We start from the raw sequence: 26,761 nt of genomic DNA, 5'->3' as shown, positions 1-26,761 counted from the left end.
CAGGAGTCTGCAGGCTCTAGTGTGGGAGACGGAGCCTCACGGCAGGCCTGATGAGGACGTGCAGCTGCCCTCAGCCTGCGGGGCTGGGGACAGGTGTGCGCACTGCTCATCTCTCAGTGAGGGCTTGCTCATGCACAATCAAAGGCATCGGATGGCTGGAGTGTTTGCACATGCCACACGCAGGCACCCCAGGGGACGGACCGGTTTCTGCAGCATGACGAGGTCATTCAGAACCCACTTAGTGCCAGGAAGAAGGAATGCTCTTGACACCCAAAGTCACAAAGAAAACTCGCCAGGGACCCAGAGGTGAGCGTCACGGGCTCAGAATCAGTATGGCAGCTCAAGCTGACACAGCAGCCCCTAACTCCACCACCTGCAACCAAGCCGCATCCCACAGCGAAGCACAGCCACTCACAAGTGCTGGGACATGTACGTGGTTTAAAAGCATCCCCTGGGGACTTGTTTGAGATATGGCCAAGTGGGAGGCCTTTGTATCACCAAGGGTACTGATGTGCGAAGAGACTAGACAAGGGACCCTTGTCCACTTCTCACGAGAGCTGTTAGGACAACAGCATGCGCGGCCCCTACTCTCCCTCTGGCACATGGAGACCTGTGGCCCTGCCACACAGCCACGAGCCCATCACCGGAGCGGAGCTGATGCCAACATCACCCGTTCAATCTCTAGTACCATGAGTCACACAAAGTTCTTGAAAAGGAACATGGCCTCAGGCACTTTCTGATAGTAATGGACCATGGACTAGCACACGGAGTGAGCTGGGGTAAGGGGGTGGGTAGCCGCTTCCTCCGAACTGCCAAGAGGGAATGTCCACCCATCCGTCCATCCATCCACAGGGCTCACTGGACGGCAGCCTACCTGCTGGTGATGATACTGTTCTTCTCCTTCAGGGCAAGTTCTCGCTGCTGCAGCTCAACCACAAACCTGGAAAGGTCCTCTGGAGTCCTGAGGGATAAAGAAGGACACTCAGTTCCGGGCTCCTAGGAAGTGGGGCCAAGCCTGCCCGCAGAGGAGAGGTCACAGGCCACGCCAGCCACTGAAGACTGAGGGCCTACATCACTTCACTCTGCAGCTGTGCGCAGCAGAGACCACTTGCCAGGACGGAGCCCAACCACAGCCCACTACCGGCTCCATGGCACTGGCAAACGACTTTCATAGGCCTAAAATTCATTCTACCATAGAAACAGAGACAAGAGGGCTGGAGAGATAGCTTAGCAGTTAAGGTATTTGCCTGAGAAGCCTAAGGACCCAGGTTTGATTCCCCACATAAGCCAGATGCACAAGGGGGTGCATGAGTCTGGAGTTTGCAGTGGCTGGAGACCCTGGCATGCCTACTCCTCCTCCCCCCGTCTCGAATAAATAGGTCTCACATCTAGAAAATGACACAACCGGCCCCAGCCGCAGCACAGAGGTGGTGCCCGCTCAGCAGGCCTCAGTGCTCTACCTCTCCAGAGCAGCTCCCACAGTGACACAGGAAAGAGCCACGATGGGGCCTCCGGCACTCGCTTCCCAACTCTTGAGACAGAATCAGCAGATCTCTTCTTTATTCTTTTTTGTTGTTGTTGTTTTGTTTTTCTCGAGGTAGGGTCTCACTCTAGCCCAGGCTGACCTGGAATTCACTATGTAGTCTCAGGGTGGCCTCGAACTCACGGCGATCCTCCTACCTCTGCCTCCCGAGTGCTGGGATTAAAGGCGTGCGCCACCATGCCCAGCTTCTACATCATTCAGTGAGAAAACTCATGTCCCAGGTGCTGCCACTCCTTCCAGAGTGCAGCTGGGACTCAAAGCAGGCCGTGTCTTCAGCAGCACATAACCAGGATTCCTTGGGAGATTTAAGATCAGTAAGAACCTCCCCCCCACGCACACACACAGGTATGTGGCGAGAGCACCTGGTGCGGCGATGGTCGCACTGGCCTGCCTTGCCACCTATCACCAGAACGCGGGGGAGGACTGCTGTGGTACGCCCTACCCACAGCCAAGGTCCGACATGCTCAGGATCTTCACCCGGGGATGACAGTGACCCCTGCGCTGGCCACCGAGACCATGACTGCAAGTGTCCACGTGGTAGGCAGAGCTGCAGCAAGCAGGTCTTGCGGCAGGCTGCAGGGACAGCACTACTGGGCACCCCGCAGGCCTGCACGCTCGCACCCTGCAGCCTCTGAGCCGAGGGCAGCATGAGTGATTCCAAGAAGGGGACGCTGGGTCTGGGGCACAGAAAAGCCACGCATTTATTCAAAGTCATCTACAGTCCCCACGGGAGGGTCTTGGTCAGTGCTGGCTGCAACAAGCCATCCTAACCGACCATCCAGACACACTGCGTAATGGGCTGAACCCTGTCCTCTCCACAGCCAGAGCGAAGGGCTGGGAGCACAGCTCGGCGGTACAGGACTTACCAAGCACACCCAAAGCCCCGATTCCGTGCACAGCACCAGAACCAAACGAAAGCAAAAGTCCCTGTGTGAAGCCTTAGCTCTCCACACACAGGCCTTTGGAAGGAGATTAGGGCCACTGAGGCCCAAAAGTGGGGGTAAGAAGAAACACCAGGAGCCTGCCTGTGCCTCTCCTGACAACATGAGGACAGAAGAGCAGGCATTTGCAAGGCCGGCACTGACCACCCACTTCCAGAACCCCACGGAGTCAGGTCCTGGAGGCCAGGGAGGGTTCAGATAAACCAATCCCTCCTACAAACACGCTGTGCAAATGACATCATGTTCTACATACGAAGAACACAAGCAACATGTATGTACTTAAAGTCATCCTAGGGCTGGGGGTGTGGCTCAATGGCAGAGCACTGGCCTAGCATGCATGGATCTTGGATTTGATCCCACACATTGCAAAAAAAAAAAAGTGCATATCCTAGAAGACTGTACCCCAAATGTACCACAAAGATCATGTGCACATCAGAGCATGAGGGAGCTATTATGGGTCTCTAACCACAGTGCACTGTGTGAACTTTCTAGAACAAGAACTCATAGGACATATATGAATAAAAACTAAGACCACAAAGCTAAGAGGACAAAATAAGCTGGTGGAAGTCCAGCCTAGTGGGCAGGGAGCCTGAGGACAACACGCTGCTCAGCCAGGCACAAGCCCTGGCACTGGGATGCAGGGCACCGGGGCAGAAGCAGGAGGAAATGATCCACAATCCTCAAGAAACCCTGAGACTCAGGAAGCGAGGGTAGCTGTCAGAGGCCCACAGCCCAAGAGCTGGACCCACACACAGACACAGTCAGCAGTCACTGCCTCATCTCGTCTCCCACCAAGACCAAAGGCCAGCACGCAGCCCAGTGAAGGAAGAGTGTTGATTTTCCGGGAGCTCCTGACCTGTGTGGCTAGAGCTGCTCAGACACGCTTACCCAGGGCACTCCAGAGATTAGCAGAGTGCTTTTAACTAGAAGGAGTCCTGCCAAGTGCCACTGTGGCCTAAAAATACCACGGCTGGTCCACCGTGACACTCACACTTCACAGCTACAAAGTGGAAGGCACTCGGGGCCTCAGGAGCCTCCGACACGGGTGACAGGGAATGACAGTTCCAACTGCAACCCAAGCTGTGACATCTGCTGCCAAGCACTCGGGCTTCAGCTGCAAGGCCTCTCTCAGTGAAGGGGGAGAGGCTTCTGGGGAGAGAAGTCCCTTTGTCCCATATTGCAGCTGAACACTGACACAAACTCAGCTGCACACAGAAGCACGGGGCCAAGGGATCGAGCCCACTGGTTTATTCCGGGGGTGAAGGCAGTTGCAGCCCCAGCCGCAGCTATTTTGAGTCCTAATAGCAGATGCGATAGCTCTCACTGAAGCCCTAAATACCAGTTTCGCTGTGTGGGAAAGACACCAGACCCAGAGGACGCCAGCATAGGGAATGAATGAGGAGCCAACAGACACAGCCCCAATTAGCAAACACCAGGCAGTGAGCTTTCTTCCGAGGTGCTATTCTTTCCAGAGAATATGAACCCACGGGGCCAGGAGCACAGTCCAAAACCGCAGCGGCTGGGCTACAGCCAGGACACAACGCGGAGGGACAGAGAGAAGAGGCCCTCCCCCAGCAGCAGGGGTTGATTGTTCTAGTAAAGAGTATGCCAGGACCAGAAAAGAACACATTAGACAGCAAAAACGTGTGCTAAACACTCAAAGAATGACAGACATTCACAGATGCGAAGGCACAGGATCAGTCTGGACTTCTCCCAATGACCCAACTGTGTGGGAAGGGAGCTCCCGTGACAGACAGGCACTCAGGCCGGGTGGAGGCGGCAGACACCGCACACTAACTCACCACCGCATGGAGGCCTCGCTCTGGACCAAGCACTCAGTGCTGGCTATGCCTGCCAACACCGGAGCTGAGGCTGCAACCACCAAGGCGTCAAGGACTCACTACAGGCAACAATTCATGTCACCATCGGAGGTCGGGGACGTTCTGTGACATCCTGACTGGGGAACAGACAGCATACAAATCCACCCTCCAAAGCTGCCCACTTCCACCCCGGAAGGAGAGGCAGGGCTGGCCTCTGACTCAGGCATGATGGCCCAACACACCTCTTTATAGGACCAGGCCCACCCACAGCAGCAAAGGACTGGCAGGTGCTTTGCGCGGGTCAGCCCTCCACCGTGCTGTGGACAGATTCCAGGACCTGGTCCTGCTCCTCCCTTGGGGCCCTACGGGTCCTTCCCATGACTGCTCCTCCCTCCACGTCCAGACTCCACTTCATCCTCGTCCTCGTCTGCATCTCCAGTCATCCGTGTCTGCAGCTGGGCCTGCCGATACCTACCTAGAGCCCTCCCTAACCCTTATTCCCCGCAGCCACCCTTCCCAGCCCAGAACACAGACTCCCTGCCAGGCACGCAGTGGGCATCATCCTCACTTCACAGCATTTGAGAAATCAAACGATAGGCTTTATCCCACAGAGGCGGGGATGGTTCAACATACACAAATCAATAAATGCAATGCACTATCTAAATGGACTGAAAGACAAAAATCACATGATCATCTCAACAGATGCAGAAAAGGCATTCAACAAACTTCAACATCCCTTCATGCTAAAAAAAAAAAAAAAAACCCTATAGAAACTGGGAATAGAAGGAACGTAGCTCAACATAATAAAAGCTATTTAGAACAAATCTGCAGCCAACATAATACTAAACAGGGAAAAACCTGAAGCTTTTCCACTAAAATCAGGAACAAGACAAGGGTGTCCACTGTCTCCACTTTTATTTAGTGTAGTACTAGAAGTCTTAGCCATAGCAATAAGGCAAGAGACACTCATAAATGGGATACAAGTTGGAAAGGAAGAGATCAAATTATCATTATTTGCAGATGATGTGATTCTATACATAAAGGACCCTAAACACTCTACCAGCAAACTGTCAGCGCTGATAAACACTTTCAGCAACATAGCAGGATACAAAATAAACACACAGAAATCAGTAGCTTTCCTATATACTAACAACAAGCATGCGGAGGATGAAATCAAGGAGTCTCTCCCATTCACAACTGTTTCAAAAAATAATAACAACTAAATAAAGTCCTTTGGAATAAGCCTAACCAAGGAAGTAAGGGATCTCTACAATGAGAACTTTAAAACACTCAAACGAGAAATTGCAGAATACACTAGGAAATGGAAAGACATCCCATGATCTTGGATTGGAAGAATCAACATTAGGAAAATGTCAGTCTTAAAATGCAACCCCCAATAAAATTCCAATAGCGTTCTTCATGGAAATAGAAAAAAACAATCCCAAAATGCATTTGGAAGCACAAAAAAACTTGAATAACCAAAACAATTTTGAGCAACAAAAACAAGGCTGGTGGCATCATCATACCTATGTTAAGCTATAATACAAAGCCATAGTAACAAAAACAGCATGGTACTGGCACAAAGACAAACACATATACCAATGGAACAGAATAGAGGACCCAGATTTTAATCTAGGCAGCTACAGCCATTTGATTTTTTACAAAAATATTCATTAGAGAAAAGGCAGCCTCTTCAACAAGGGGTGCTGAGAACACAGGATATCTCTATATAGAAGGATGAAACCAGAGCCTTGTCTTTCCCCATGCACAAGAATCAAGTCCAAATGGATAAGGGACCTTAATATCAGACGTGAAACTCTAAAACTGCTAGAGGAAAAAGTAGGGGAAACTCTTCAACATATTGGCATAGGCAATGACTTTCTGAATATAATCCCAGCTGCTCAGGAAATAAAACCACTAATCAACCACTGGGATCTCATGAAATTACAAGCTTTTGTACAACAAAGGACACTGAATACAGCAAAGAGACAACCTACAAAATGGGAAAAAATCTTTGCCAGCTATACATCTGACAGAGGATTAATATCCAGAACATACAAAGGATTTGCCAGGCACGGTGGAACATGCCTTTAATCCCAGCACTGGGGAGGCAGAGGTAGGAGGATCGCCATGAGTTCAGGGCCACCCTGAGACTACATAGTTAAATCCAGGTCAGCCTGGACCAGAGTGAGGCCCTACCTTGAAGAAACAAAACAAAGCAAACAAACAAACAAAAAAGCAGAATATACAAAGAACTTAAAAAAAAAAAACCAGGGCTGGAGAGATGGCTTAGCGGTTAAGTGCTTGCCTGTGAAGCCTAAGGACCCGGGTTCGAGGCTCGATTTCCCAGGACCCACATTAGCCAGATGCACAAGGGGACGCACGCATCTGGAGTTTGTTTGCAGTGGCTAGAGGCCCTGGTGTACCCATTCTCTCTCTGTCTCTATCTGCCTCTTTCTCTCTCTGTCACTTTCAAATAAATAAATAAAAATAATTAAAAAAAAACAATAAGAAATCAAACAACACAATTAAAGATGGGCTATGGAACTAAATACAGGGTTCTCAAAAGAAGAAATACAGATGGAATATAAACATCTAAAAGAGTGTTTTATATCCTTAGCCATCAGGGAAATACAATTAAAACTACTTTGAGAGTCCATCTCAATCCTGTCAGAATAACAATCATCAAGCAAATATATGAGGACTAGAGAGATGGCTTAGCAGTTAAGGTGTTTATCTGCAAAGTCAAATGACCTCGGTTAGATTCCCCAGGACCCACGTAAGCCAGATGCACAAGGGGGGGCGCAGGTGTCTGGAGTTCATCTGCAATGGCTGAAGGTTCTGATGCACCCATTCCCCCCCCCCCCCGTGCCTTTCCCTCAAATAAATAAATAATAAAGTATTTTTTTAAAAAAAGAAAACAAGGGCTGGAAAGATGGCTTAGTGGTTAAGCGCTTGCCTGTGAAGCCTAAGGACCCTGGTTTGAGGCTCGGTTCCCCAGGTCCCACGTTAGCCAGATGCACAAGGGGGCGCACGCGTCTGGAGTTCGTTTGCAGAGGCTGGAGGCCCTGGCGCGCCCATTCTCTCTCTCTCCCTCTATCTGTCTTTCTCTCTATGTCTGTCGCTCTCAAATAAATAAATAAATAAATAAAAGAAAAGAAAACAAATGACAATAAATGTTGGCAAGGATGTGCAAAAAGAGGAACCCTTCTATGCTGCTGGTGGGAATATAGTCTGGAAGAGCCATTGTGGAAATTAGTGTGGAGGTTCTTGACACAGCTAAAAATAGATTCACCATATGATCCAGCTATAGCACTCCTAGACATATATCCTAATGATTCTTCTCACTACCTTAGAGGTACTTGCACAGCCATGTTTATTGCTGCTCTATTCACAGACACCAGTGAGCTAGAAAGAGCGTAAGGGAGGGAGGAGAGGGGAGGACTTAAGGGAATGGTATTGTGCATATGAAAGGAGAAGAACAGATAGATTGCAGGGAGTGGATGGGGTGTGGAATGGCCTAACCAAGGTCAGGGGAAGACATTGAGTACAAGAAAGGTGGGGGAGGGTCAATCAAAATCCAAGATATTCTGAATAACTCATATAATAACCTACTTTTTTGGATAATGCCACATCCAGAAGCCATAGATTGTTGCTAGAAAATTTTCTGTGTCAGGGATGGGATACCTTACAGTGAGTTGTTGGCCAGGGAGGTCTCTGTTGCCTCCAAAACATTATAGGCCATTGCCAAGGCCCTTGGTTTCCCACAAGAAATAGATGGTAAGACCCTATTGCTGAAGACTTCACATGCTTAAGCAGCAAAGTTACTGAAAAATCAAGCTGGGGCTGAGCTGAAAACCTCTTCCCTGCAGACCAGCCAGCTGGAAAAAGCTGCACTGTATGCAGCCCTATGGGATACAGAGGTCATCAGGGGTGAAAACAGTGGACACTGGAATCCTCAAGTTTGGCCAGACAGGCGAAATAACCAAACAAGTACAATAGTAGCATGTCTGCTCTGGGCAAATCCAACTGCTCTCTAATTGGACTAGAGGCCCACTCTATGGGAGGGAACACATGCCTGGTACTGAAAACATCATCAAAAGCCTATGTCAGGGGAGGTCGTGAGCCTAAGGGGTATAAAGTCTGCTCCTGTCTGGTTAAATACATATATTATTCACACTGAGCTTCCCTGAAAGCACTAAACTTAATGTTTATATTCATATATTAATGCTACTCTCACTTCTGGTTAGAGAAGCTTCTCTTTTCAGATGGCAGTGACCTCTGGGATGACCCAAAAGGCAACACAGTGCTGAGAAGAAGTGACGGAGGAGTGTTCAGCACTTAAACATCCCTATCACACCCTCCAAGGCTTAGGGTCCAATGCAGAAGAGTTGGCGGAAAGAATGTAAGAGCCAAAGGAAGGGTATGACTCCTTACAATGTCCAGGGAGAAATTGGCCTTGATATCCACAACCACAGTGCCTAGCAGTACCTTCACAAGACCCTCATAATAGGAGAAAAAGATGATGGCATCAAAATAAAAGAGAGACTAATGGACAGAGAGAAAGGAAATGATGGAGAGTGGAGTTACAAAGGGGAAAGTGGAGGAGGGGATGTAAAATTATGGTTTACTGCCTATAAGGATAGAAGTTGTTAATAATAAAATTATACATTTTTAAAAAAAAGAAGAAGCAGAGCCAGGTGTGATGGCACACGCCTTTAACCCCAGTACTTGAGAAGCAGAGGGAGGTGGAGCACCTTGAACTCAAGGCCACCCTGAGACTACATAATGAGTTCCAGGTCAGCCTAGACTAGAGTGAGACCCTAGCTCAAAAAAAAAAAAAAAAAAAAAGGAAAATGATTAAAAATCATGGGACCTACAACAAAAAAATCCAAGTTCTGCCACAGCCAAAACTCAGACAGGTACTGCATTAAAACTACAGAGCTGGCTAGGCGCAGTGGCCCATGCCTTTAATCGCAGCACTTGGGAGGCAGAGATAGGAAGATCATTATGAGTTTGAGGCTACTCTAAGACTACATAGAGAATTCAAGGTCAACCCGAGCTAGAGTAAGACTCTACCTCGGAAACCATGCCCCCAAAAAAGAGACCACCAAGACATTTTATACGTTAATACAAAAAGGTTCCCAAAATACAAGGAGTAGATGCAAACTTACTGTGCCATCTGCACAAATCAAAAGCCAGTCATAGTGCTGGAGTGATGGCCTGGCAATTAAGGCACTTGCCTGCAAAGCCTAAGGACCCAGGTTCGATTCCCAGTAGCCAAATAAGCCAGATGCACATAGTGGAACATGCATCTGGAGCTCGTTTGGAGTGGCTAGAGGCCGTGTGAGCCCATTCTCTCTTTTGCCTCTTGCTCCCTCCCCAACCCTAGCGCACGCACACGCGCGCGCACACACACACACACACACACACACACCAAAAAAAAATTAAAATTAAATAAACAATATGATGGAGAATGGAATTTCAAAGGGGAAAGTATCGGGGGAGAGGGAGGGAATTACCATGGAGTATTTTTTTTTTATAATCATGGAAAATGTTAATAGAAATTAAAAATAAATAAATAAATAAGAATGTTTGGAACGTGAGGCATAGCTGTGCAGGTGTGCACATGCATTACACACACAGAAGATAGACAGTGGCAGTATCTACCTACGGCACACTTACCCTGAACACTATTAAACTTTTTAAATATTTGGTGCCACAGGAATCTAATAGCTATTCGATAAATAATTTAGGTTTTGCTCTGTAACTTTATACTGTACTCAAATATAATATAAAAACCCTGGAGCTAGAGAGATGGCTTAGTCGTTAAGGCATATGCCTGTGAAGCCTAAAAACCCAGGTTCAATTATCCAAGACCCATGTAAAGCCAGATGTAAGCCCACGTAAAGGGGTTGCATGTATCTGGAGTTCATTTGTAGTGACTAGAGGTCCTGGCATGCCCATTCTCATCCCCTCCCCCCCCCCCGGTCTATAATAAGTACATAAATGAAAATAAAAATCTTAATAAAAAAAAACTTTGGAAAAAGGAAACAGGCTTGCCTTTGCTGCCACAGTAGAGACTGCCAAGCTGATCATACGCCCCAGACCTGGGCACTGAGTAGGCACACAGGGTCCAGATGGCAGTGGATACCAGGCAGACTCAAGACTCATGAGTATGACAAGAAAAGAAAGCCCACTGCATAGCATGACGTGCGTAATCTCCAGCACATCTTCCAGGTCCCAGGAGCCATTGCAGAAGAAATGGTGGGTTCAGTATGAACGCTGCTCTCACAGCCAGCCTGGGAACCACCTCCCCAGAGATGGCGGTAGACCAAGGAGACTCAAAACTCATCAAAGCAGAAAATCAGAGGCTGCCAAGAGTTCTACGCTAACGGAGATTTATGACATGTTCTCCAAGGCTTAGGGAACATTGTAGAAGAGAGGTGAAAAGTACAGAAGGAAGAGCCACAGGGTGTACTGTGTGAGATATTGTCCTGCCTGCAACAGAGACTGGCTGGTGCATTCCTGACAACATGGTGAATACCAATCATCCCACTGAGGGGGCCTGTTGTGGAACGGGGGCGGGAAGAGGGAATGTAAGAGTAGAACTCAATGGGAATATAACCACTATGCAATATGTTCACATAAGAAAGTTCTCAATAAAAAAGGAAACAAGAGGGAATTAACATGGGATATTTTTTATAATCATGGAAAATGCTAATAAATTTTTTTTAAAAAAAGGAAACAAATTATTCTCATGAAAAATTAAGACATAAAAATCTAACTAGCTGGGGATGACAGCACATGTCTTTAATGGCAGCACTTGGGAGGCAGGCATAGGAGGATCGGGGTGAGGCCACCCTGCGACTACAGAGTGAACTCCAGGTCAGCCTGGACTAGAGTGAGACCCTACCTCGAAAAACCAAAAAATACAATAAAATCTAACCGTAACATATTTAACAACATGTCAACCCTATGTGGTGTTCAGCTTCATGTAACACACAACTTGCATTACAAAGGTGTATCTTATACACATACATGTGTGAAATACGTAGCATGCACATGTGTGAAAGGCTATCTACCTAAAACTACACTACAGTTATTTAAGAAGGACACTAAGGGGCTGGAGAGATGGCTTAGCGGTTAAGGGGCTTGCCTGCAAGGCCAAAGGACCCAGGTTCAACTCCCCAGGACCCAGATAAGCCAGATGCACAAGGGGCACATGCATCTGAAGTTCATTTGCAGTGGCTGGAGGCCCTGGAACGCCCATTCTCTCCCTCTCTTTCTCTCTCTCTCTCTCTCTATCTCTCTATCTGCCTGTTTCTATATTTCTCCCTCTCAAATAAATGAATAAAAATTTTTTAAAAAGGACACTAAATGATTCATATATTTCAAACATTTTCATACACACACACACACACACACACACACACACACACACACAGTTATTCTCTAAGTAGCTCTCGTTAGTTTCATCTTGTTTCTTTTATGAGAGAGAGAGAGAATTGGCACACCAGAGCCTCTAGCCACTGCAATCGAACTCCAGTTGCATACACCCTCTTGTACTTAGGTGTGGCCTTGTACGCATACATCACCATGTGCATCTGGCTTATGTGGGTCCTGGGGAATCAAACCTGGGTCCTTAGGCTTTGCAGGCAAGCACCTTAACTGCTAAGCCATCTCTCCAGCCCTTTTGTTGTTTTGGGGGTTCTTTTGGTGGTGGTGTTTTCTTCACACTGACCACATGCAAAAGACATAATTCACAACTTTGAGCTCTGGTTCTTGAAGTGGACCCTGAGATCCTGTAAGATTTATGACTTGTTCTACATCTTTTACAATTTTCTTGTTCAACAGCAATTTTTCAACCACTTTCTTCTGAGACTTTTCAAAGTGTTCAACTTTGTTTGCATAGAACCACTGCTTTCTTACACTTCATTTTTCATCAAATTCCAAGGTATTTCATTAAATTACAATTCATGTTGTGCAACCGGCATCCGCAGGCTCAGGTCAAGTGAGTAGCACAGTGTGAACAACTCCACCACCATTACCAAGCTCAGCCAACACACACACACACACACACACACACACACACACACACACACACACGGCAGATGAGGTGGGGTGACTGTGGGAGAGGCAGGATGTAACCATGAAGGGTCATGTCTTCAAAGCACTGTTCTTTTCACGATCTGAGAATGCCATACAGGTCACAACCTGTATTCTTTGAAGACACACTTCTCCATAATGTACTTCAAACTCTTTTGTGAAAACTCGGAGGAGCTGGGGAGAAGGCTCAGTGTGTAAAGTTTTTGCCACACACACATGAGGACCTGAGGTAGGTAGGGTCCCCAGCACCCACATAAAAGCCAGCAGCAACAGCACATGCCTAGAATCCTAGAGCCAGGGAGACAACAGGAGGATCCATGGAGCTTTCTAGCTAGCTAGTGTGCCAAATTAGTAAGCCCCAGGTTTGTCAGAGACCCTGTATCAATAAATAAGGGGCTGAGAAGATGGCTCAGTGAGTGTAGTATCTGCAACACAAGCATGAGAGCCTGAGTAAAGATCCCCAACACACATGTAAAATGCCAAAGTAGGGCTGGAGAGATGGCTCAATGGTTAAGGCACTTGCCTGCAAAGGCTAAGGCCCTATGTTCAATTCTCCAGATCCCACGTGAGCCAGACACACAAAGGTGAGGCAAGTGCAAGGTCGCACATGCCCACTGGGTGGCGCAAGCATCTGGAGTTCAAATGTCGTGGCTGAGGCCCTGGTGTGCCAATTTTCTCGCTTTCTCTCTAAAATTAAAAAAAAAGAAAGAGAAAAAGAGAGAGTGAGAAGAAAAAAGAATGAGACAGAGAAAAGAAGGAAGGGAGGAAGGGAGGGAGGGAGGGAGGGAGGGAGGGAGCAGCGAGCGAGCGAGGATACAACATATGCCCATAACCCCTGTGCTGGGAAGCAGAACCTGGGGCACGCTGGTTGGCTGGTCTGGCAGATCAGTGAGCTCCAAGCTCGGTAAGAGACCCCGTCTCTGAGAACAAGGTGGACAGCACTGAAGACTCCCACTGTTGACTTCCAGCTTCCACACGCATGCACACTTACACTAGCGCGCACATGTGGACACGCACACTAAAAATAATGAATAAAGACAAATCAGGAACAGCCTTGTAGGAACAGACCCCGGGAGCTTCGGGATCTGTGAGAATTTCCAGCGCCTGGACAGCACCGATCCACCCACGGGCTAAGCGATCTCACGTTCCGGCCAGCCAGCGCATTATCCTGCTTCCCACAGGAATCCGACCCTGGACGTGGCATGAGTCCACAGCACTGAGACATGGGCACCTGTCAAGTTCTTGTTTCCAAACCATCAAGGGGGAGAGCAAAAGGCCACAGAGCTGACTTCTCACGTGACGTCGGACAGCGCGGTCAGTCCGCGCTCAAAGCACTCTGCCTGCTCCTGACCACTCAGCCTGTCCCAAATCAGCCCACCTCTGCACACTCAACTGGCTCCTCGGAATGAAGTGATGAGAACAATGGACTTAGCAAATCTAGGGACAGCAAGCTGCTGTGACGGGGACAGTATTATGGACTACAAACACAGGCAGCACAGCCAGTGAAGTGCTTGGTGTGAGCAGAAGGACCTGAGTCTGATCCTCAGATCCCACGTGAAACAGCTGGTCGGGATGGCACACACCTACAGTCCCAGCACAGGGAGGCAGGCACAGGAAGGTGTCCGGGACTCACTGCCCAGCCTAACTGGTGAGCTTCAGGCCAGTCAGAGACCTTGTCTCAGTATAAAACACCACGGCTGTCCTCTGGCCTGCACATGTGCATGCACACACACGAGTCATAAATACAGGGACATCGCGGGCGTACTCCAGGATGGACACAGCTGGCAGGCAGTGCAGGACTGGCATCCGGGACGGACTCTCTGGCGCAACTCCCACGGAGACTAACGCTTCACGACATGAGAGGGGCTATGAAGCCAAGTGCTACAGAAACTCACTGTGTATGACCAAAAACACCCTTCTGTGTCCCCCGACCTGGCTCCAGGGAGGAAGAGTGGTTCTGAACATCTTGGAAGATTGTCTCCAAAAAGGTTGATGAGGGAGAGTAAGCAAAGAGGAAGAGGAGAAATCAGCAGTGAAACTTCCCTGAGGGCAGCCAGGCTCAGGGTCAGATCCAAGCCCAGTCTGTGCAATGGGGGTGACATCCCCTACCCCAGAGCCCTTCACTGAGAGTACCTGGCCATCCCTGGGCCCGTGTGGGATCCAGTTGCTGCCAGAGGTCGTTGGGACGGTGCCTGGAGCTATGATTCCACCCCCACCTCCACCCATCATGCAGGCACTGAGAGACAAGCTGACATGTTCTTGACACACAGGGAAATGAGCAAAGACCATGACAGAGTCAGGTCCACACAAGAGAGGACAGGGTGAGTGGATAACAAAAAACAAACCAAAACCAGGAACCTTCCCAGTCACACAGGAGGTGACTGAGCAGACAGTCTGATCACCCATCGTCCGCAGCTCCTGTGTGGACCCAGACCCAGAACTGGGTGTCAGGCAATCTCCTTCACTCAGCAACCTAGGCTGGCATGCGGCACATGCCTGTCATCCCAGCACTCGAGGCTAAGACACGGAGGACTGCATGTTCCGTGACAGCCTGGGTGACCAAGTAAGACATGTCTAAGAAAATCTGGGCTCGGTGAGTCAAGCGCTGACTGGGTTTAGGTCCCCCGAGCTCACGTGAGCCGGACACGGTAACTCGCATCTGTGGCACCGGCACTCAAAGAGCGAGGTGAGAAACAAACAGGAGACTCCTCGGAAGCTCACAGGCCCGGCAGCCTGACAGGCACAGTAACGAAGAACAAGAGACCCTGCCTCAGACAAAATGAAGACAAGCGCCCCCAAGTCAGGCTGTCCTCGGAGCTCGCACTTGCACCTGCCTCCACAGAGCCCACGTGGCACCAGCCAGAGCCCACGGACCCCATACTGCACATTGCACTCCGTGCAGTGCAGATGCGCTTGCTGCCCAGGAGGGGGCGAGCTAAGCGACACAGGCCAAAAACCCACCGCGACCTCAGCGCCTGCGAGGCTGTGACAGGAAGACTTCACGTTTGAGGACAACCTGGGCTGCACATGAAGACCGACTCCAAACGAAAACGCGGGGCTAGGAAGACGGCTTGCAGGGAATGGTGCTTGCTTGCAAAGCCCGTGTGAGTCTGATCCTCCCCAGCACCCCACGTAAAGCCAGAGGCAGAAGGGCGCCGGCACCCGTGACCCCTACAACAATGTGCCTACAACAGTGGAGGTGGAGCTAGGAGAGCCCAAAGCTCCTGGCCAGAAACAGAGGGAGACGCTACCTCAAGGAAGGTGGAGGAAGAGCGGACACACCTCAAGGTTGCCCTCTGACCCCAATACACACACCTTTGAAAAAAAAAAAAAAAAAAGCCAAGCATGGTGACGCACGCCTTGGGAGGCAGAGGTAGGAGGATTACTGTGAGTCCGAGGCCATCCTGAGACTACATAGTGAATTCCAGGTCAGCCTAAGCTAGAGTGAGACCTCAAACACCTCCCCCCCCCCGAAAAAACCCACCATAGGTGGCTCAAGGAAGATAGTGCTTGGGAGAGCCAGGCCAGAGCACCTGTGCTGCTAAGGGCAACTGTCCCCCTCTGCAGAGCTGGAGTAAGCAGGTAGGAGGAGGAAATGAGGGAGCCATGTCACCCAGAGAGGCAGTGGTGGCTCAGCGGAAGACAGCTCTGCTGGGTGGCAAGTGTCCTACCCCCACGAGACAAAAGACTAGTGGGAAAGGCTGGTAGAGGCAGAGCTGCACAGGAACTCTGCCCAGCTGCTGCCACCTTAATTCCAACCATTGTCCTGTGACTCTCTGGCCAGGGACTAGCTCTCCACCTCCAGCCCAACAACATCAGGACCTCACTCAACTGTCCACGGCCAGCAAGATGGCTTAACTGCTTCAGGGAAACGAGTTATGTGGGTCCCTAGACACATGTAAATAAAATGAAGAAATTTCAAATGTACAGTTGCTGCCTCCGAGTCCTTTCTCCCAGCACAGGAAGGATTAAAAGGGCTTCAAAGCAGCCCAGGCTCCAATTAAGCCACTGTGACCACCCCAGGGAAGCTGGGATATGCCTCTGATTAACAAGAGGCGCTCTTTGAACTGTTCGCGCTAAAAAAAGCTCTCAGAACCTCTCAAACAAATGCTGCAATTTCTCTCCCACTTCCGTCGCTCTGGAAAAGCTCTGGGTGTTTTGAACACCCAGAAACCCTGCTGAAGAGCAGCCCTAGCAAACACCAGCAGGGGCCCGGGAGGGAGCCGAGCAGAAGTCTACAGGCAAGCGCACACGCAGGCCCCGGCAGAGGGCACTGGCCGGCTACAGCCACGCGTGCACATCAGCTGACAGGCGCTGGAGCAGCCCCCCGCATCCCCACTCGACTCTCAACATGGGGTACAGCCTCACCTAGAGGAGACTCAGAACACATGCTCCACACCTGCCTGATGGAGTGTCCTTCACAAAGCATATGCTGGGGCTGCTGGAGACTGGAGTGGGCGAGCGCGGCTGGCCAGCCCTTCAGGCTGGGAGCAAGCGCAGCTCAGCCGGCCACAGTGCCTGGAGGAGGGCTGTGAGGTCAGCGCGTGAGACCGCCATGGCAGACGGCTGCATGCCAGCGCAGAAAAGCGGGAGACAAGACAAGGTGCCCAAGGCGGCCTCACCGTGGAAAACTGGCGAGGGCAGGAAGTGGACGTACTCAGAAGTCAGTGCCAGTCATCAAACTGACTATTCCACTCTTGACATGACTTTTGATATTAAACACTAGGGGGGAAAAGCCCTCCAATCATCTATTTGGAGCTCGCTGACCCATCTACCTACCGACGAGGACTTCTCTCAGTGGAGGCAGAAGATGGCAAAGAACAGAACAGTGAATTAAAAATCCAGCAAACTTGGCTGCCAGGGAAACAATCAAAGGCAGTGTGGGAACAAAGGGCTTTGGCGGATACGGAGACGCAGACAGGGTCCGTCATTAGCGAGACGCTGTCTTTGAAATCAGCGCGCATCAAGCGGGAGAAGGGACTCAGAACTCTAGGAGAGCAGCAGCCACGCACCTGCTCAGCTGCGGTGCTCCTCAGCAGGAGCCGAGCTTGCTGCCCTGGGCTACTTACTCGGCCTTTCTGAACTGTGGTTTATCCATCCTTGAAGGAAGAGGATTAGACCAGTGGGCCTCTCCCTGACTTGTGAATGTAACTCAAAAAAAAAGCCTCAAAATCTCTTACTAGGGCTGGAGAGATGGCACAGCAGGTGAGGCATTTGCCTGCAAAGCCAAATGACCCAGGTTTTATCCGCCAGGACCCACATAAAGCCAGATGTACAAAGTGGCACATGCATATGGAGTTCGTTTGCAGTGGTTGGAGGTCCTGACATGCCCCCCAAGCCCTCGATCCCCCTCTTTCAAATAAAGAAATACTTTTATTTATTTATTTATTTGAGAGCGACAGACATAGAAAGACAGATAGAGGGAGGGAGAGGGAATGGGCGCGCCAGGGCCTTCAGCCACTGGCAAACGAACTCCAGACGCGTGCGCCCCCTTGTGCATCTGGCTAACGTGGGACCTGGGAAACCGAGCCTCGAACCGGGGTCCTTAGGCTTCACAGGCAAGCGCTTAACCGCTAAGCCATCTCTCCAGCCCAAGAAATACTTTTTAAATAAATGAATAAAAACTTTCTTCCCTCTGGGATACCTTCCAGTGAGTTGTTGGCCAGGGAGGTCCCTGGTGCTCCCAAAATATTACAGGCCATTACCAAGGCCCTTGGTTTCCCACCAGGAATAGATGGTAAGACCCTATTGCTGAAGACACCACATAACTGGGCTGCAAGGTCACCAAAAAATCCTACTGGAGCTGAGCTGAAAACCTCTTCAATGTAGACCAGCTGACAGAAAACTGGAAAAAGCCACATTGCATGTAGTTCAATGGGAGAGAGAGAAATCACCAGTGAAGATACTCAACAGTGGAGACTACAAGCCTTATAGTTGGCCAGGCAGGCCAAATGAGCCAACGGGTGCAATAGTGCACGTCTGTTATGGCGGAAACCAACCGCCCTCTAATTTGAATGGAGGCCTGCTCCATGGGAAGGAATACATCCCCAACACTGAAAACCTACAATATGGGTAGTTATTAGCCCTGGGGTTATGACACCTGCTGCTGTCTGGCTAAATGTATATACTATGCTCACCAAAATGTCCAATAAGCAATAATGTTCATACCCATATATTAATGCTACTCTCACTTTTGGCTACAGAACCTTCTCTTTTCAGATGGCAGTGACTTTGGGATAAATCAGAAAGTACCATGGTGCTGAGAAGATATGACAGAGGGGTGCTCAGCACTGAAATATCTCTATCATACCTTCCAAGGTTCAGTGTCCGTTGTGGAAAAGGTGGCTGAAAGAATGTAAGAGCCAAAGGAAGGGTAGGACTCCTTATAGTGTGCTCCTCCCGACACAAAATGGCCTGGATATCCATGTCCTCACAGTGCCTGACACTACCTACACAAGACCATCATAATAGGAGAAAAAGATGATGACATCAAAATAAAAGAGAAACTGATTGAGAAGGTGAGGGGATATGATAGAGAGTGGAGTTTCAAAGGAGAAAGTTGGGGGAGGGAGGCCATTACCATGGGATATTGTTTACAATCATGGAAGCTGTCAATAAAAAGGGGAAAAAATAAAATGAAATAAAAATTTCTTCCCTCAAGTGAGATTCCAAGCAGACGCAGCAATGAGGGCAACATAACTGAAGTATAACTGAGCAAGGGGAGGTCTAGAAGGTTCTAGAGGGATGGCAAGCCTGACATGGGAAAAAAGACAGATGGCATAGGGATTATGCCATGGGCCACAGTGAGAGCTTATTCTCAGCACAACAGTAAGCCCCATGGGAAAGATAGTTTAGGCTGGAGGAATGCTGCTTGGTTTTAGGGACAGTCTATGATGTCTTAAGGGGAGGTATATAACAAAGGTAACTTTGTCCTACTTCATTTAAACAGGGAAAACAAACCTCCATATCCCCAACAGCAAGTAAAGGCAACCAGACAAGGGCAAGGGTCCCTAGCAATAAGTCATATTAAGAAAAACAGTCAGCAGGGCATGATGGCGCACGCCTTTAATCCCAGCACTCGGGAGGCAGAGGTAGGAGGATCACTATGAGTCTGAGGCCACCTTGAGACTACATAGGGAATTCCAGGTCAACCTCGGATACAGAGAGACCCTACCCTGGGGGGGGGGGGGGGGGGGAGGAGAAAGAAGGAGGAGAAGGAGGAGAAGGAGGAAAATAAGAGGGTCAAGGCTGGGGCTGGCACTCAGTGAAAGAACACTGAGCTTGCGTGGATGAGACCTGGGTTCCAGCCCCAGTGCTACAGAGCAGAGCAGAGCAGGAAGGGGGAAAAAGAGGGCAGGGGGAGGGAAGAGAAGGAAGGGAAGGGGGAGAAAGGGAGGGAAGGAAGGAAGACATGAGATAGACTGGAAGCCAATGATGGCTTTGAGCAGAGCTATGTGCCACTGCTTCACTGGAGTGACCTTTGAAGGGGGAGAAGAGCTGGTGTGGAGACAGAATGATGACATGGCCACTGCATGTTAATGGTGTGTCAGCAAAAGGGTGGCAGGAGGCAGCAGGTCTAAGACAAGCTGACATACAAGCTGGGTCCTGTAGCTTTCCTGGTAGGAGGTTTCAGCATTAGTCCTAAAGGCTCTGTCTCCAGAGAATGCTTGTGCCTCCTTCAGGAAAGCCACGAAACCACCCTATGCTGCTTTCTCAAAGAGGAAATGAAGGGCTAGGGCATGGCTCAGGAGTAGTGTCCTTCCTGGAATCCCCCAGTGAGGGGCTGGGGTGTGCCTAGTGGTAGAGCTCCTGCCTAGACTCCCCCAGTAAGGGGCTGGGAGCGTGGCTCAGTGATAGAGCTCCTGCCTAGAATCCCCCAGTGAGGGGCTGGGGGTGTGGCTCAGTGGCAGAGCTCCTGCCTAGAATCCCCCAGTGAGGGGCTGGGGCGTGGCTCAGTGGTAGAGCTCCTGCCTAGAATCCCCCAGTGAGGGGCTGGGGTGTGGCTCAGTGGTAGAGCTCCTGCCTAGAATCCCCCAGTGAGGGGCTGGGGGCGTGGCTCAGTGGTAGAGCTCCTGCCTAGAATCCCCCAGTGAGGGGCTGGGGTGTGGCTCAGTGGTAAAGCTCCTGCCTAGAATCCCCCAGTGAGGGGTTGGGGTGTGGCTCAGTAGTAGAGCTCCCCCACAGAAACCCCAGTGAGGTCTAGAAGCAGGGCTCAATAGCTGGAAAGTTTGCCTCACATGCACAAGCCTTATGTTGCATCCCTAATACTATAATAAAAAAGTTTTAATTTTTGAGCCAGGCATGTGTGGTATACAGCTACAGTCCCAGCACTCAGGAGGCTGAGACAAAAGGGTCACAGTTTGAGACCAATCAATCTGTGCTACACAGCAAGTTCCAGGCCAGCCTGGACTATAAAGCAAAACTGACTGGAAAACAAAGAGGCCTTAGAGGTTAAGGTGCTCGCCTACAAAGACAAAGGATCTCGGCCCAATGTCCCAGGACCCACATAAGCCAGATGCACAAGGTGATTCATGCGTCTGGAATTCATATGCAGAGGCTGAAGGCCCTGGCATGCCCATTCTCTAGGCTCACTCTCGCTCTCAATCTCTTGCTCTCCCTACCTCACGCCCTATCTCTCTCTCTCTCTCTCTCTTACAAATCAATTTATTTTTTAAAAAATTAAGAATGTTGCCACCTCAACAGGAAGGACCAGCCTAGGGCAGCCACGCACTCTTCTACCTCCCTTCAAAACGGAGCACAGCAGACTACTCCCAACACTTAGAGGAGTCGGGAAAATTCAGCTCAAGCCTTGCTGGGGTCGTGCTTCATGGGAAGGAGGCAGAGTAGGCAGGCCTGAGATTCTGAAGGGCTGAGGTCCGTGGGCTTGCCACTGTCCCACTGTGCCCTGCTTGGGGCATGGACAAGGCGGGAGTCCCACGCAGAAGGCAGACACCCAGTGTGGCCCAGGCAGAAGCAGCACGCCCCGACATTGCCAGTGCTCTCCTTTCTCCCACGCATACAACCAGTGGTGCAGAGGGGCTCAAACACAGTGCCCGAGGTCTGCCATGAGAAAGCACACTCACACGTGCACAGCGCATGTCCAGCAGCAGCCGCGCTCCTGCAACAACATATGAGTCACGTGAGCCAAGCTCGCTGGAGCTAGCCCGCCTCTCAGCCAACGTCACCTCAGTCCTGCCGCTCTCCACGGCCCTTCCCAACCGTGGGCACACAGTCACCACCACCCTAGCCGACACCACGGCTAAACCAAGACTGGAGAGTTCTAGCTAGCTCCATGACAAAGTCACCCTCACCCGTGCCAAGGCCACACTGCATCCTGTGATTGATCCCATTTCCTGGATGACTTGCTGTCTTCTCAAAGCCAATGGCAAGTTTTTCATGCAGTGTCGGTGTGGCGGCCACGCTCTCCACCCTGCGCTCTTCACAGCCAGCATCTAGACTTCCTCCTGGGGTGACCAGAGATGGCAGGCTACCCATCACGTTGACGTTCAGACACAACTCACACTCCGAGGAGGATGAGGGCCTTTGTGATGAAGATCCTGCATCTATACCAAGCCCTTCCTCCACATCACCCATGAGGAACATTCTGGAAAGGAAGATGAGGAGGGACAGAGTTTGGAGATGCTACAGATCACAGGACGCCTCATGCCACTCTCCCACAGACTTTCAGTCTGCCTGGGCACAGAACTCAGACTGGGCACTTGGCAGCTGTGCTTCTACACCTATGGTCCCAGCCACTCTAGAGGAGATTTCAGGAAGCTGCTAAGTTTGAAGCCAACCTCGTTAGTTTTGCTAAACGTAATGTCCAAAAGAAAATTTTAGGGCTGGAGAGACGGTTTAGCAGAAAAGGTGCTTGCCTGCAAAGCCTATGGACTCGTGTTCGACTCTCCAGGTCCCACATAAGCCAGACGCTCTGATGCAAGCGCACAAGGTCACACCTGTGCACAAGGGGGCGCACATGCCTGGAGCTCGACTGCAGTGGCTGGAGGCCCTGGCGCACCAATTCCCTCTCCCTCTCTCCCTCTCACATAAAAAAAAGAAAATTTTATAGGTTGGAAATTCCTTTCCTTCCAGCACCAGAATGTACCATTTGTCTTCAGTAGATTCACTTCCTGCTGCCAAGTCAAAAATCCCAGCACTTTGCCAAGAGACAGCTGGCATCATGACCCTCACCATGGATTCTCAGTCACTAGACAGGGACTGCTGGCCCCTGCACTGTGCCACGGGCATAACCCTCACCATGGTCAAACTCATATTCCCTCTCTTTTTCTCTCTCTCTCTCTCTCTCTCTCTCTCTCTCTCCACACGCGCGCACGCACGCAGGATGGGGGCTGCTGGGCCCTTTCAACCTACAATGTCCTTCGGATGTAGGAATTCACAAAGTGTTCCACAGTAACTTCCTTCCACCTACATCTTTGCTGTATTTTATTATTATTATTATGGTCCACAGAGACCAATCCTCGGATTTTATTATTTTTCTCATTTGGTCTTTTGTTCTTTCTGGAAGACTCCCTCAACTTTCCAAACCCTCATGGTGATTTTCTCCCATATCTGCTCAGTGTTTATTTCCCAGAGCTCATTGGTTCACAAAACGTTCTTCTTGCACAGAATTCTTTTCTTGTTTCAATATCATTTCTTGTTAAAACATCTACTATGATTTCTCTGGAGATATCTGTGAGAGGTTTTCTCCCTTGAAGTCTTATCCCCACATAATTTACATTTCCACCAAGCCTCTATACCCATCTAATCTACATATGTTAGCAACGTGCAGCTCCTGTGGACATGGCGTGAGCCTGCAGGGTGGCCAGGACGGGACAGGCAGCCACAGGCTTCACCACAGGGAGCTGAGAGACCTCAGGTTTCGGCCCCAGCATGTCTTCCTCCTCCACAGGGCCAGGGCCCCCAGGAGGCTCTTCTCATCACTAACTCAGTGGACAATAGCCTGGCAGCCACGACTCCATGTCAGGAGGGATGAAGGCTGGTGGCCAAAGCATCCGGGAGGCACAAGCAGGCCACAGGAACGTGGGCTTTGCCCTCCTCCACCAGGTATGTCCTTCTCTCTCTGCCAGGCCGCGCATGACTTAGGCCCCTCGCGCCCGAGGGCCCCAGGCTGCTGCCGGCAGCGCAAGCTAACCGCATGAGCTACAAACCGCTCTGCTTGCTCCATTCCCTGCCACTCGGAGGCATGCGGCCGCAGCACCTGAGCCAAGCAGAAGCCACGCAGCACAATCCAGGCTGGCTCCCACCTTCACCTCTCCCTCAGTAGCATCCAATTCCCGCATGTCAGCTCGGTCTGTCACCAAAGCTTCCACGGCACAGACACTACACTGTCTCGCCAATCTCGCAGGTCACAGGCTGCTGTCTATTACAAAGTCTCATTGACCCTGTGTACTACATTTCAGGAGGACAAACAGCAAAGATACATGGCACATAGGCACACATACAAAATTTACCTCATCCACCCACCATCTTTACCTGAGAAGCTTTCATTCCCCCTTTATCCTTCCCACACCCCTAATTGCCATTGGGTGATGTGATGTTCATGTATGGATAAACCCTGTGAGTCAGGCTTGTTTGATGACTGCTCATGAGGGCCCACACTGGACCCAAGTCAGCGTGGGAATTTCCATCTTTCCTGTCCTCGCAAAAAGAATGAAGCACTGGCTGAAGACAGGAGGTGACACAGGACAGGAGAAGTCGGACCTTCACTTGGTCTGCATCACGCAGGCTGACTGGCCACAGTGCCATTCTGTGGTTGGTGGCTGGTTGGCTTGCTTTGAGTCAGGGTCTTACCATACAGCCCAGGCTAACTGGAACTCTGCGCTCCTCCTGCCTCAGCCTCCCAAGTGCTGGATGACAGGTGCACAGCACCTGCCGGGCCTATATTATCCTTTCATTTGAGCTCAGCAACTTCTGAGCCAGGCTTCAAGTGAGGACGCGCCTTAGACTTAGCCACCCAGTTTTATGAAAATGCTGGGCACACCTCAGGCTCAGATCTCTCCATTTGACGTTCTATGGTATGTTCCTGGAATGTTTTGCTTCCGCCTCCACTCAGCCATATGCTTCAAGACTTTCCTCTATAAAAAGGATGCTCAGGCTGGAGAGATGGCTTAGCAGTTAAGGTGCTTGCCTGCAAAGCCTAAGGACACAGGTTCAATTCCCAGAACCCACATGAGCCAGATGCACAAGATGGTGCACGCATCTGAGTTCATTTGCAGTGGCTGGAGGCCCTGGCACTCCCGTTCCCTGTCTCTCTCTGCCTCTCGCTCAAATAAATAAATGATTTCTTTAAAGGATGCATGTCCATCTGATGATCAGATGCTAGCATCCACTACTAAATAGATAATTATTATCCTTTGTGAATACTATGCCTAATTTTCTAATTGCCCTTTTATCTTTGTGTTGGAAGCCAAAGAGATGACCTAAGTTCCTTGCTGTTTGTGTCACTCCATTAGGAAGCTGCGCTGATGTCTCACATTTGAACAATATCACTGGTAAATACCCCTGGCCAGCAAGTCTCCCTGTAATCTCCAGACAGCCAGGCTTCACTTCGAAATGCTGGCTGGACTGTCACCCCAAGAAAGGCCAGGCTCAGAAGTTCATGGGAAGGACTCCAAAGGCCTCAAACCCGAGAGCCTGTGCAAGAGCTTCAATAACATGCCAAGTCAAGATTTACAAATTCATCTTAGACAACATGTAACTGGACAGGAATAAATTACTCAGAACTGAATTAACTGAAGAGGGAAATGTTACAGAGATCATCTGTACATGGTGGTTTATGTTCTATTTTTCTAACCACACAAGGAAGTAATTATGCTCTTTCTTCTGAAACATTCTAACCTACAACAATTTAGTGAACCCTGCCCTGCTTTGATAAATGAAACATTGTCAAGTGGTATCTGGTCCTCACTGAGGTTCCAGGATACCCTTCCAAGCGCTCTTGTGTCCCATGCACCATGGCGTTTACACTGGGTAAGAATCCCTCCACCTTGTGAACAAAATTGCAACAATGAAGTTTTGTGGGTTTTTTTTTTTTGAGACAGGCTCTCCTGGGACCCAGGCTGGCCTGGAACTCATATTATAGCTAAGGACAACCTTGAATTTCAGATCCTCCTGCCTCCACCTCCGGAGTGCTGAGATTGCAAGCACGCACCACTACGCCTAGTTTACACACCACTACGGCTGGAACCCAGGGCTTCACCATGCTAGGACAGCACTCGGCCACCTGAGTTCTATCCCAATCCCAAAGAGATTTCGTAAAGTACTGAAATCATCAGAGCAAAAGAAAATGATAAGCTGAACTTCATAAATACTAAATCTTTTTAACATCAAAACCCACCATTAAGACCAACAAAACAGCTTCCACTCCAAGACAGAGGGAGCAGAATGGGGCTGGCATCTTCCCCAATGTGAGCATGTGACCTGTGTGATCAAACTGCCACTTCCCACCTGTAGACCAAGTCCCCCCCACATGCATCTGGTTTACATGGGTCCTGGGGAATCAAACCGGGGTCCTTTGACTTTGCAGGCAAACACCTTAACTGCTAAACCATTTCTCCATTCCAATAAAATATTTAAAAAGTAAATAAACAAAGGGAAACGAGGTTGTTCGACTTTCAAAACAAAGAACAAAAGAAAATTTTTTAAGTAAGCAGCCATTGCGATGGCTCATGCCTGTATTCCAAACCCTTAGGAGACAGAGGAAGGAGGACTGTTCCAGGCCAGACTGGACTACAGAGTAAGACCCTGTCTCACAACACAGAGCTGGGCCGGGCGTGGTGGAGCACACCTTCAACCCCAGCACTTGGGGGGCAGAGGTAGGAGGACTGCTGAGAGCTGGGTCAGCTTTCCACTGCTTTCCCTGTGGCGATGCCTACGCCCTGGCAGTTACTCCTGTCTTCCCAGCCTTTGGCTCCACTGGCACCCTCACAGGGCTCACCGACGCTGCTACCAGCCCTACTTGCCCGCTTTGTGCGACGCTTGGGTCTCTCCTATATGCACCTCCCTCAGGGTTCGCTTTCGTCTCTGCTAAAACCACAAGAGAAAGAGCCTTACTCCACCAAGGCGACGGGTCACAGCACAGATGGGCTGGCAAGATGGCTTAGGGAGAAAGGCGCTGGCCATACGAGCATGACCACCCGAGCGCAGATGTCCAGAGCCCATGTCAGTGCCCGGCAGGCCACGTCCCAGCACATGGAAGACAGAGACAGTGAAGTCGGGGAAAGCTGGCTAGCTACATTAGCCAAATCCCTCGACTCTAGGCCCAAGTAAGAGGCCCTGTGTCACTAAATAAATAAGGTGGAGGGTGACTGAGGAAGACATTTGTAACG

General features: G+C 50.0%; 1 protein-coding gene across 4 annotated transcripts in view; it reads right to left on the bottom strand.

The window, feature by feature from the left end:
• Positions 1-26,761, bottom strand: part of Mad1l1 (mitotic arrest deficient 1 like 1) — a 345,185-nt gene that overhangs the window by 264,902 nt on the left and 53,522 nt on the right. For all 4 annotated transcript variants that reach the window (XM_045143912.1, XM_045143914.1, XM_045143911.1 and 1 more), the window contains exon 10: positions 875-961. In XM_045143912.1, coding sequence (XP_044999847.1) covers positions 875-961 — 87 coding nt within the window. The remainder of the gene's footprint in view (positions 1-874; positions 962-26,761) is intronic.

Source organism: Jaculus jaculus, chromosome 2 (assembly GCF_020740685.1).
Source record: "Jaculus jaculus isolate mJacJac1 chromosome 2, mJacJac1.mat.Y.cur, whole genome shotgun sequence".
Taxonomy (NCBI): Eukaryota; Metazoa; Chordata; class Mammalia; order Rodentia; family Dipodidae; genus Jaculus; species Jaculus jaculus.
Note: the sequence above shows the minus strand (reverse complement) of the source record. Positions and strands in the feature narration are given on the sequence as shown.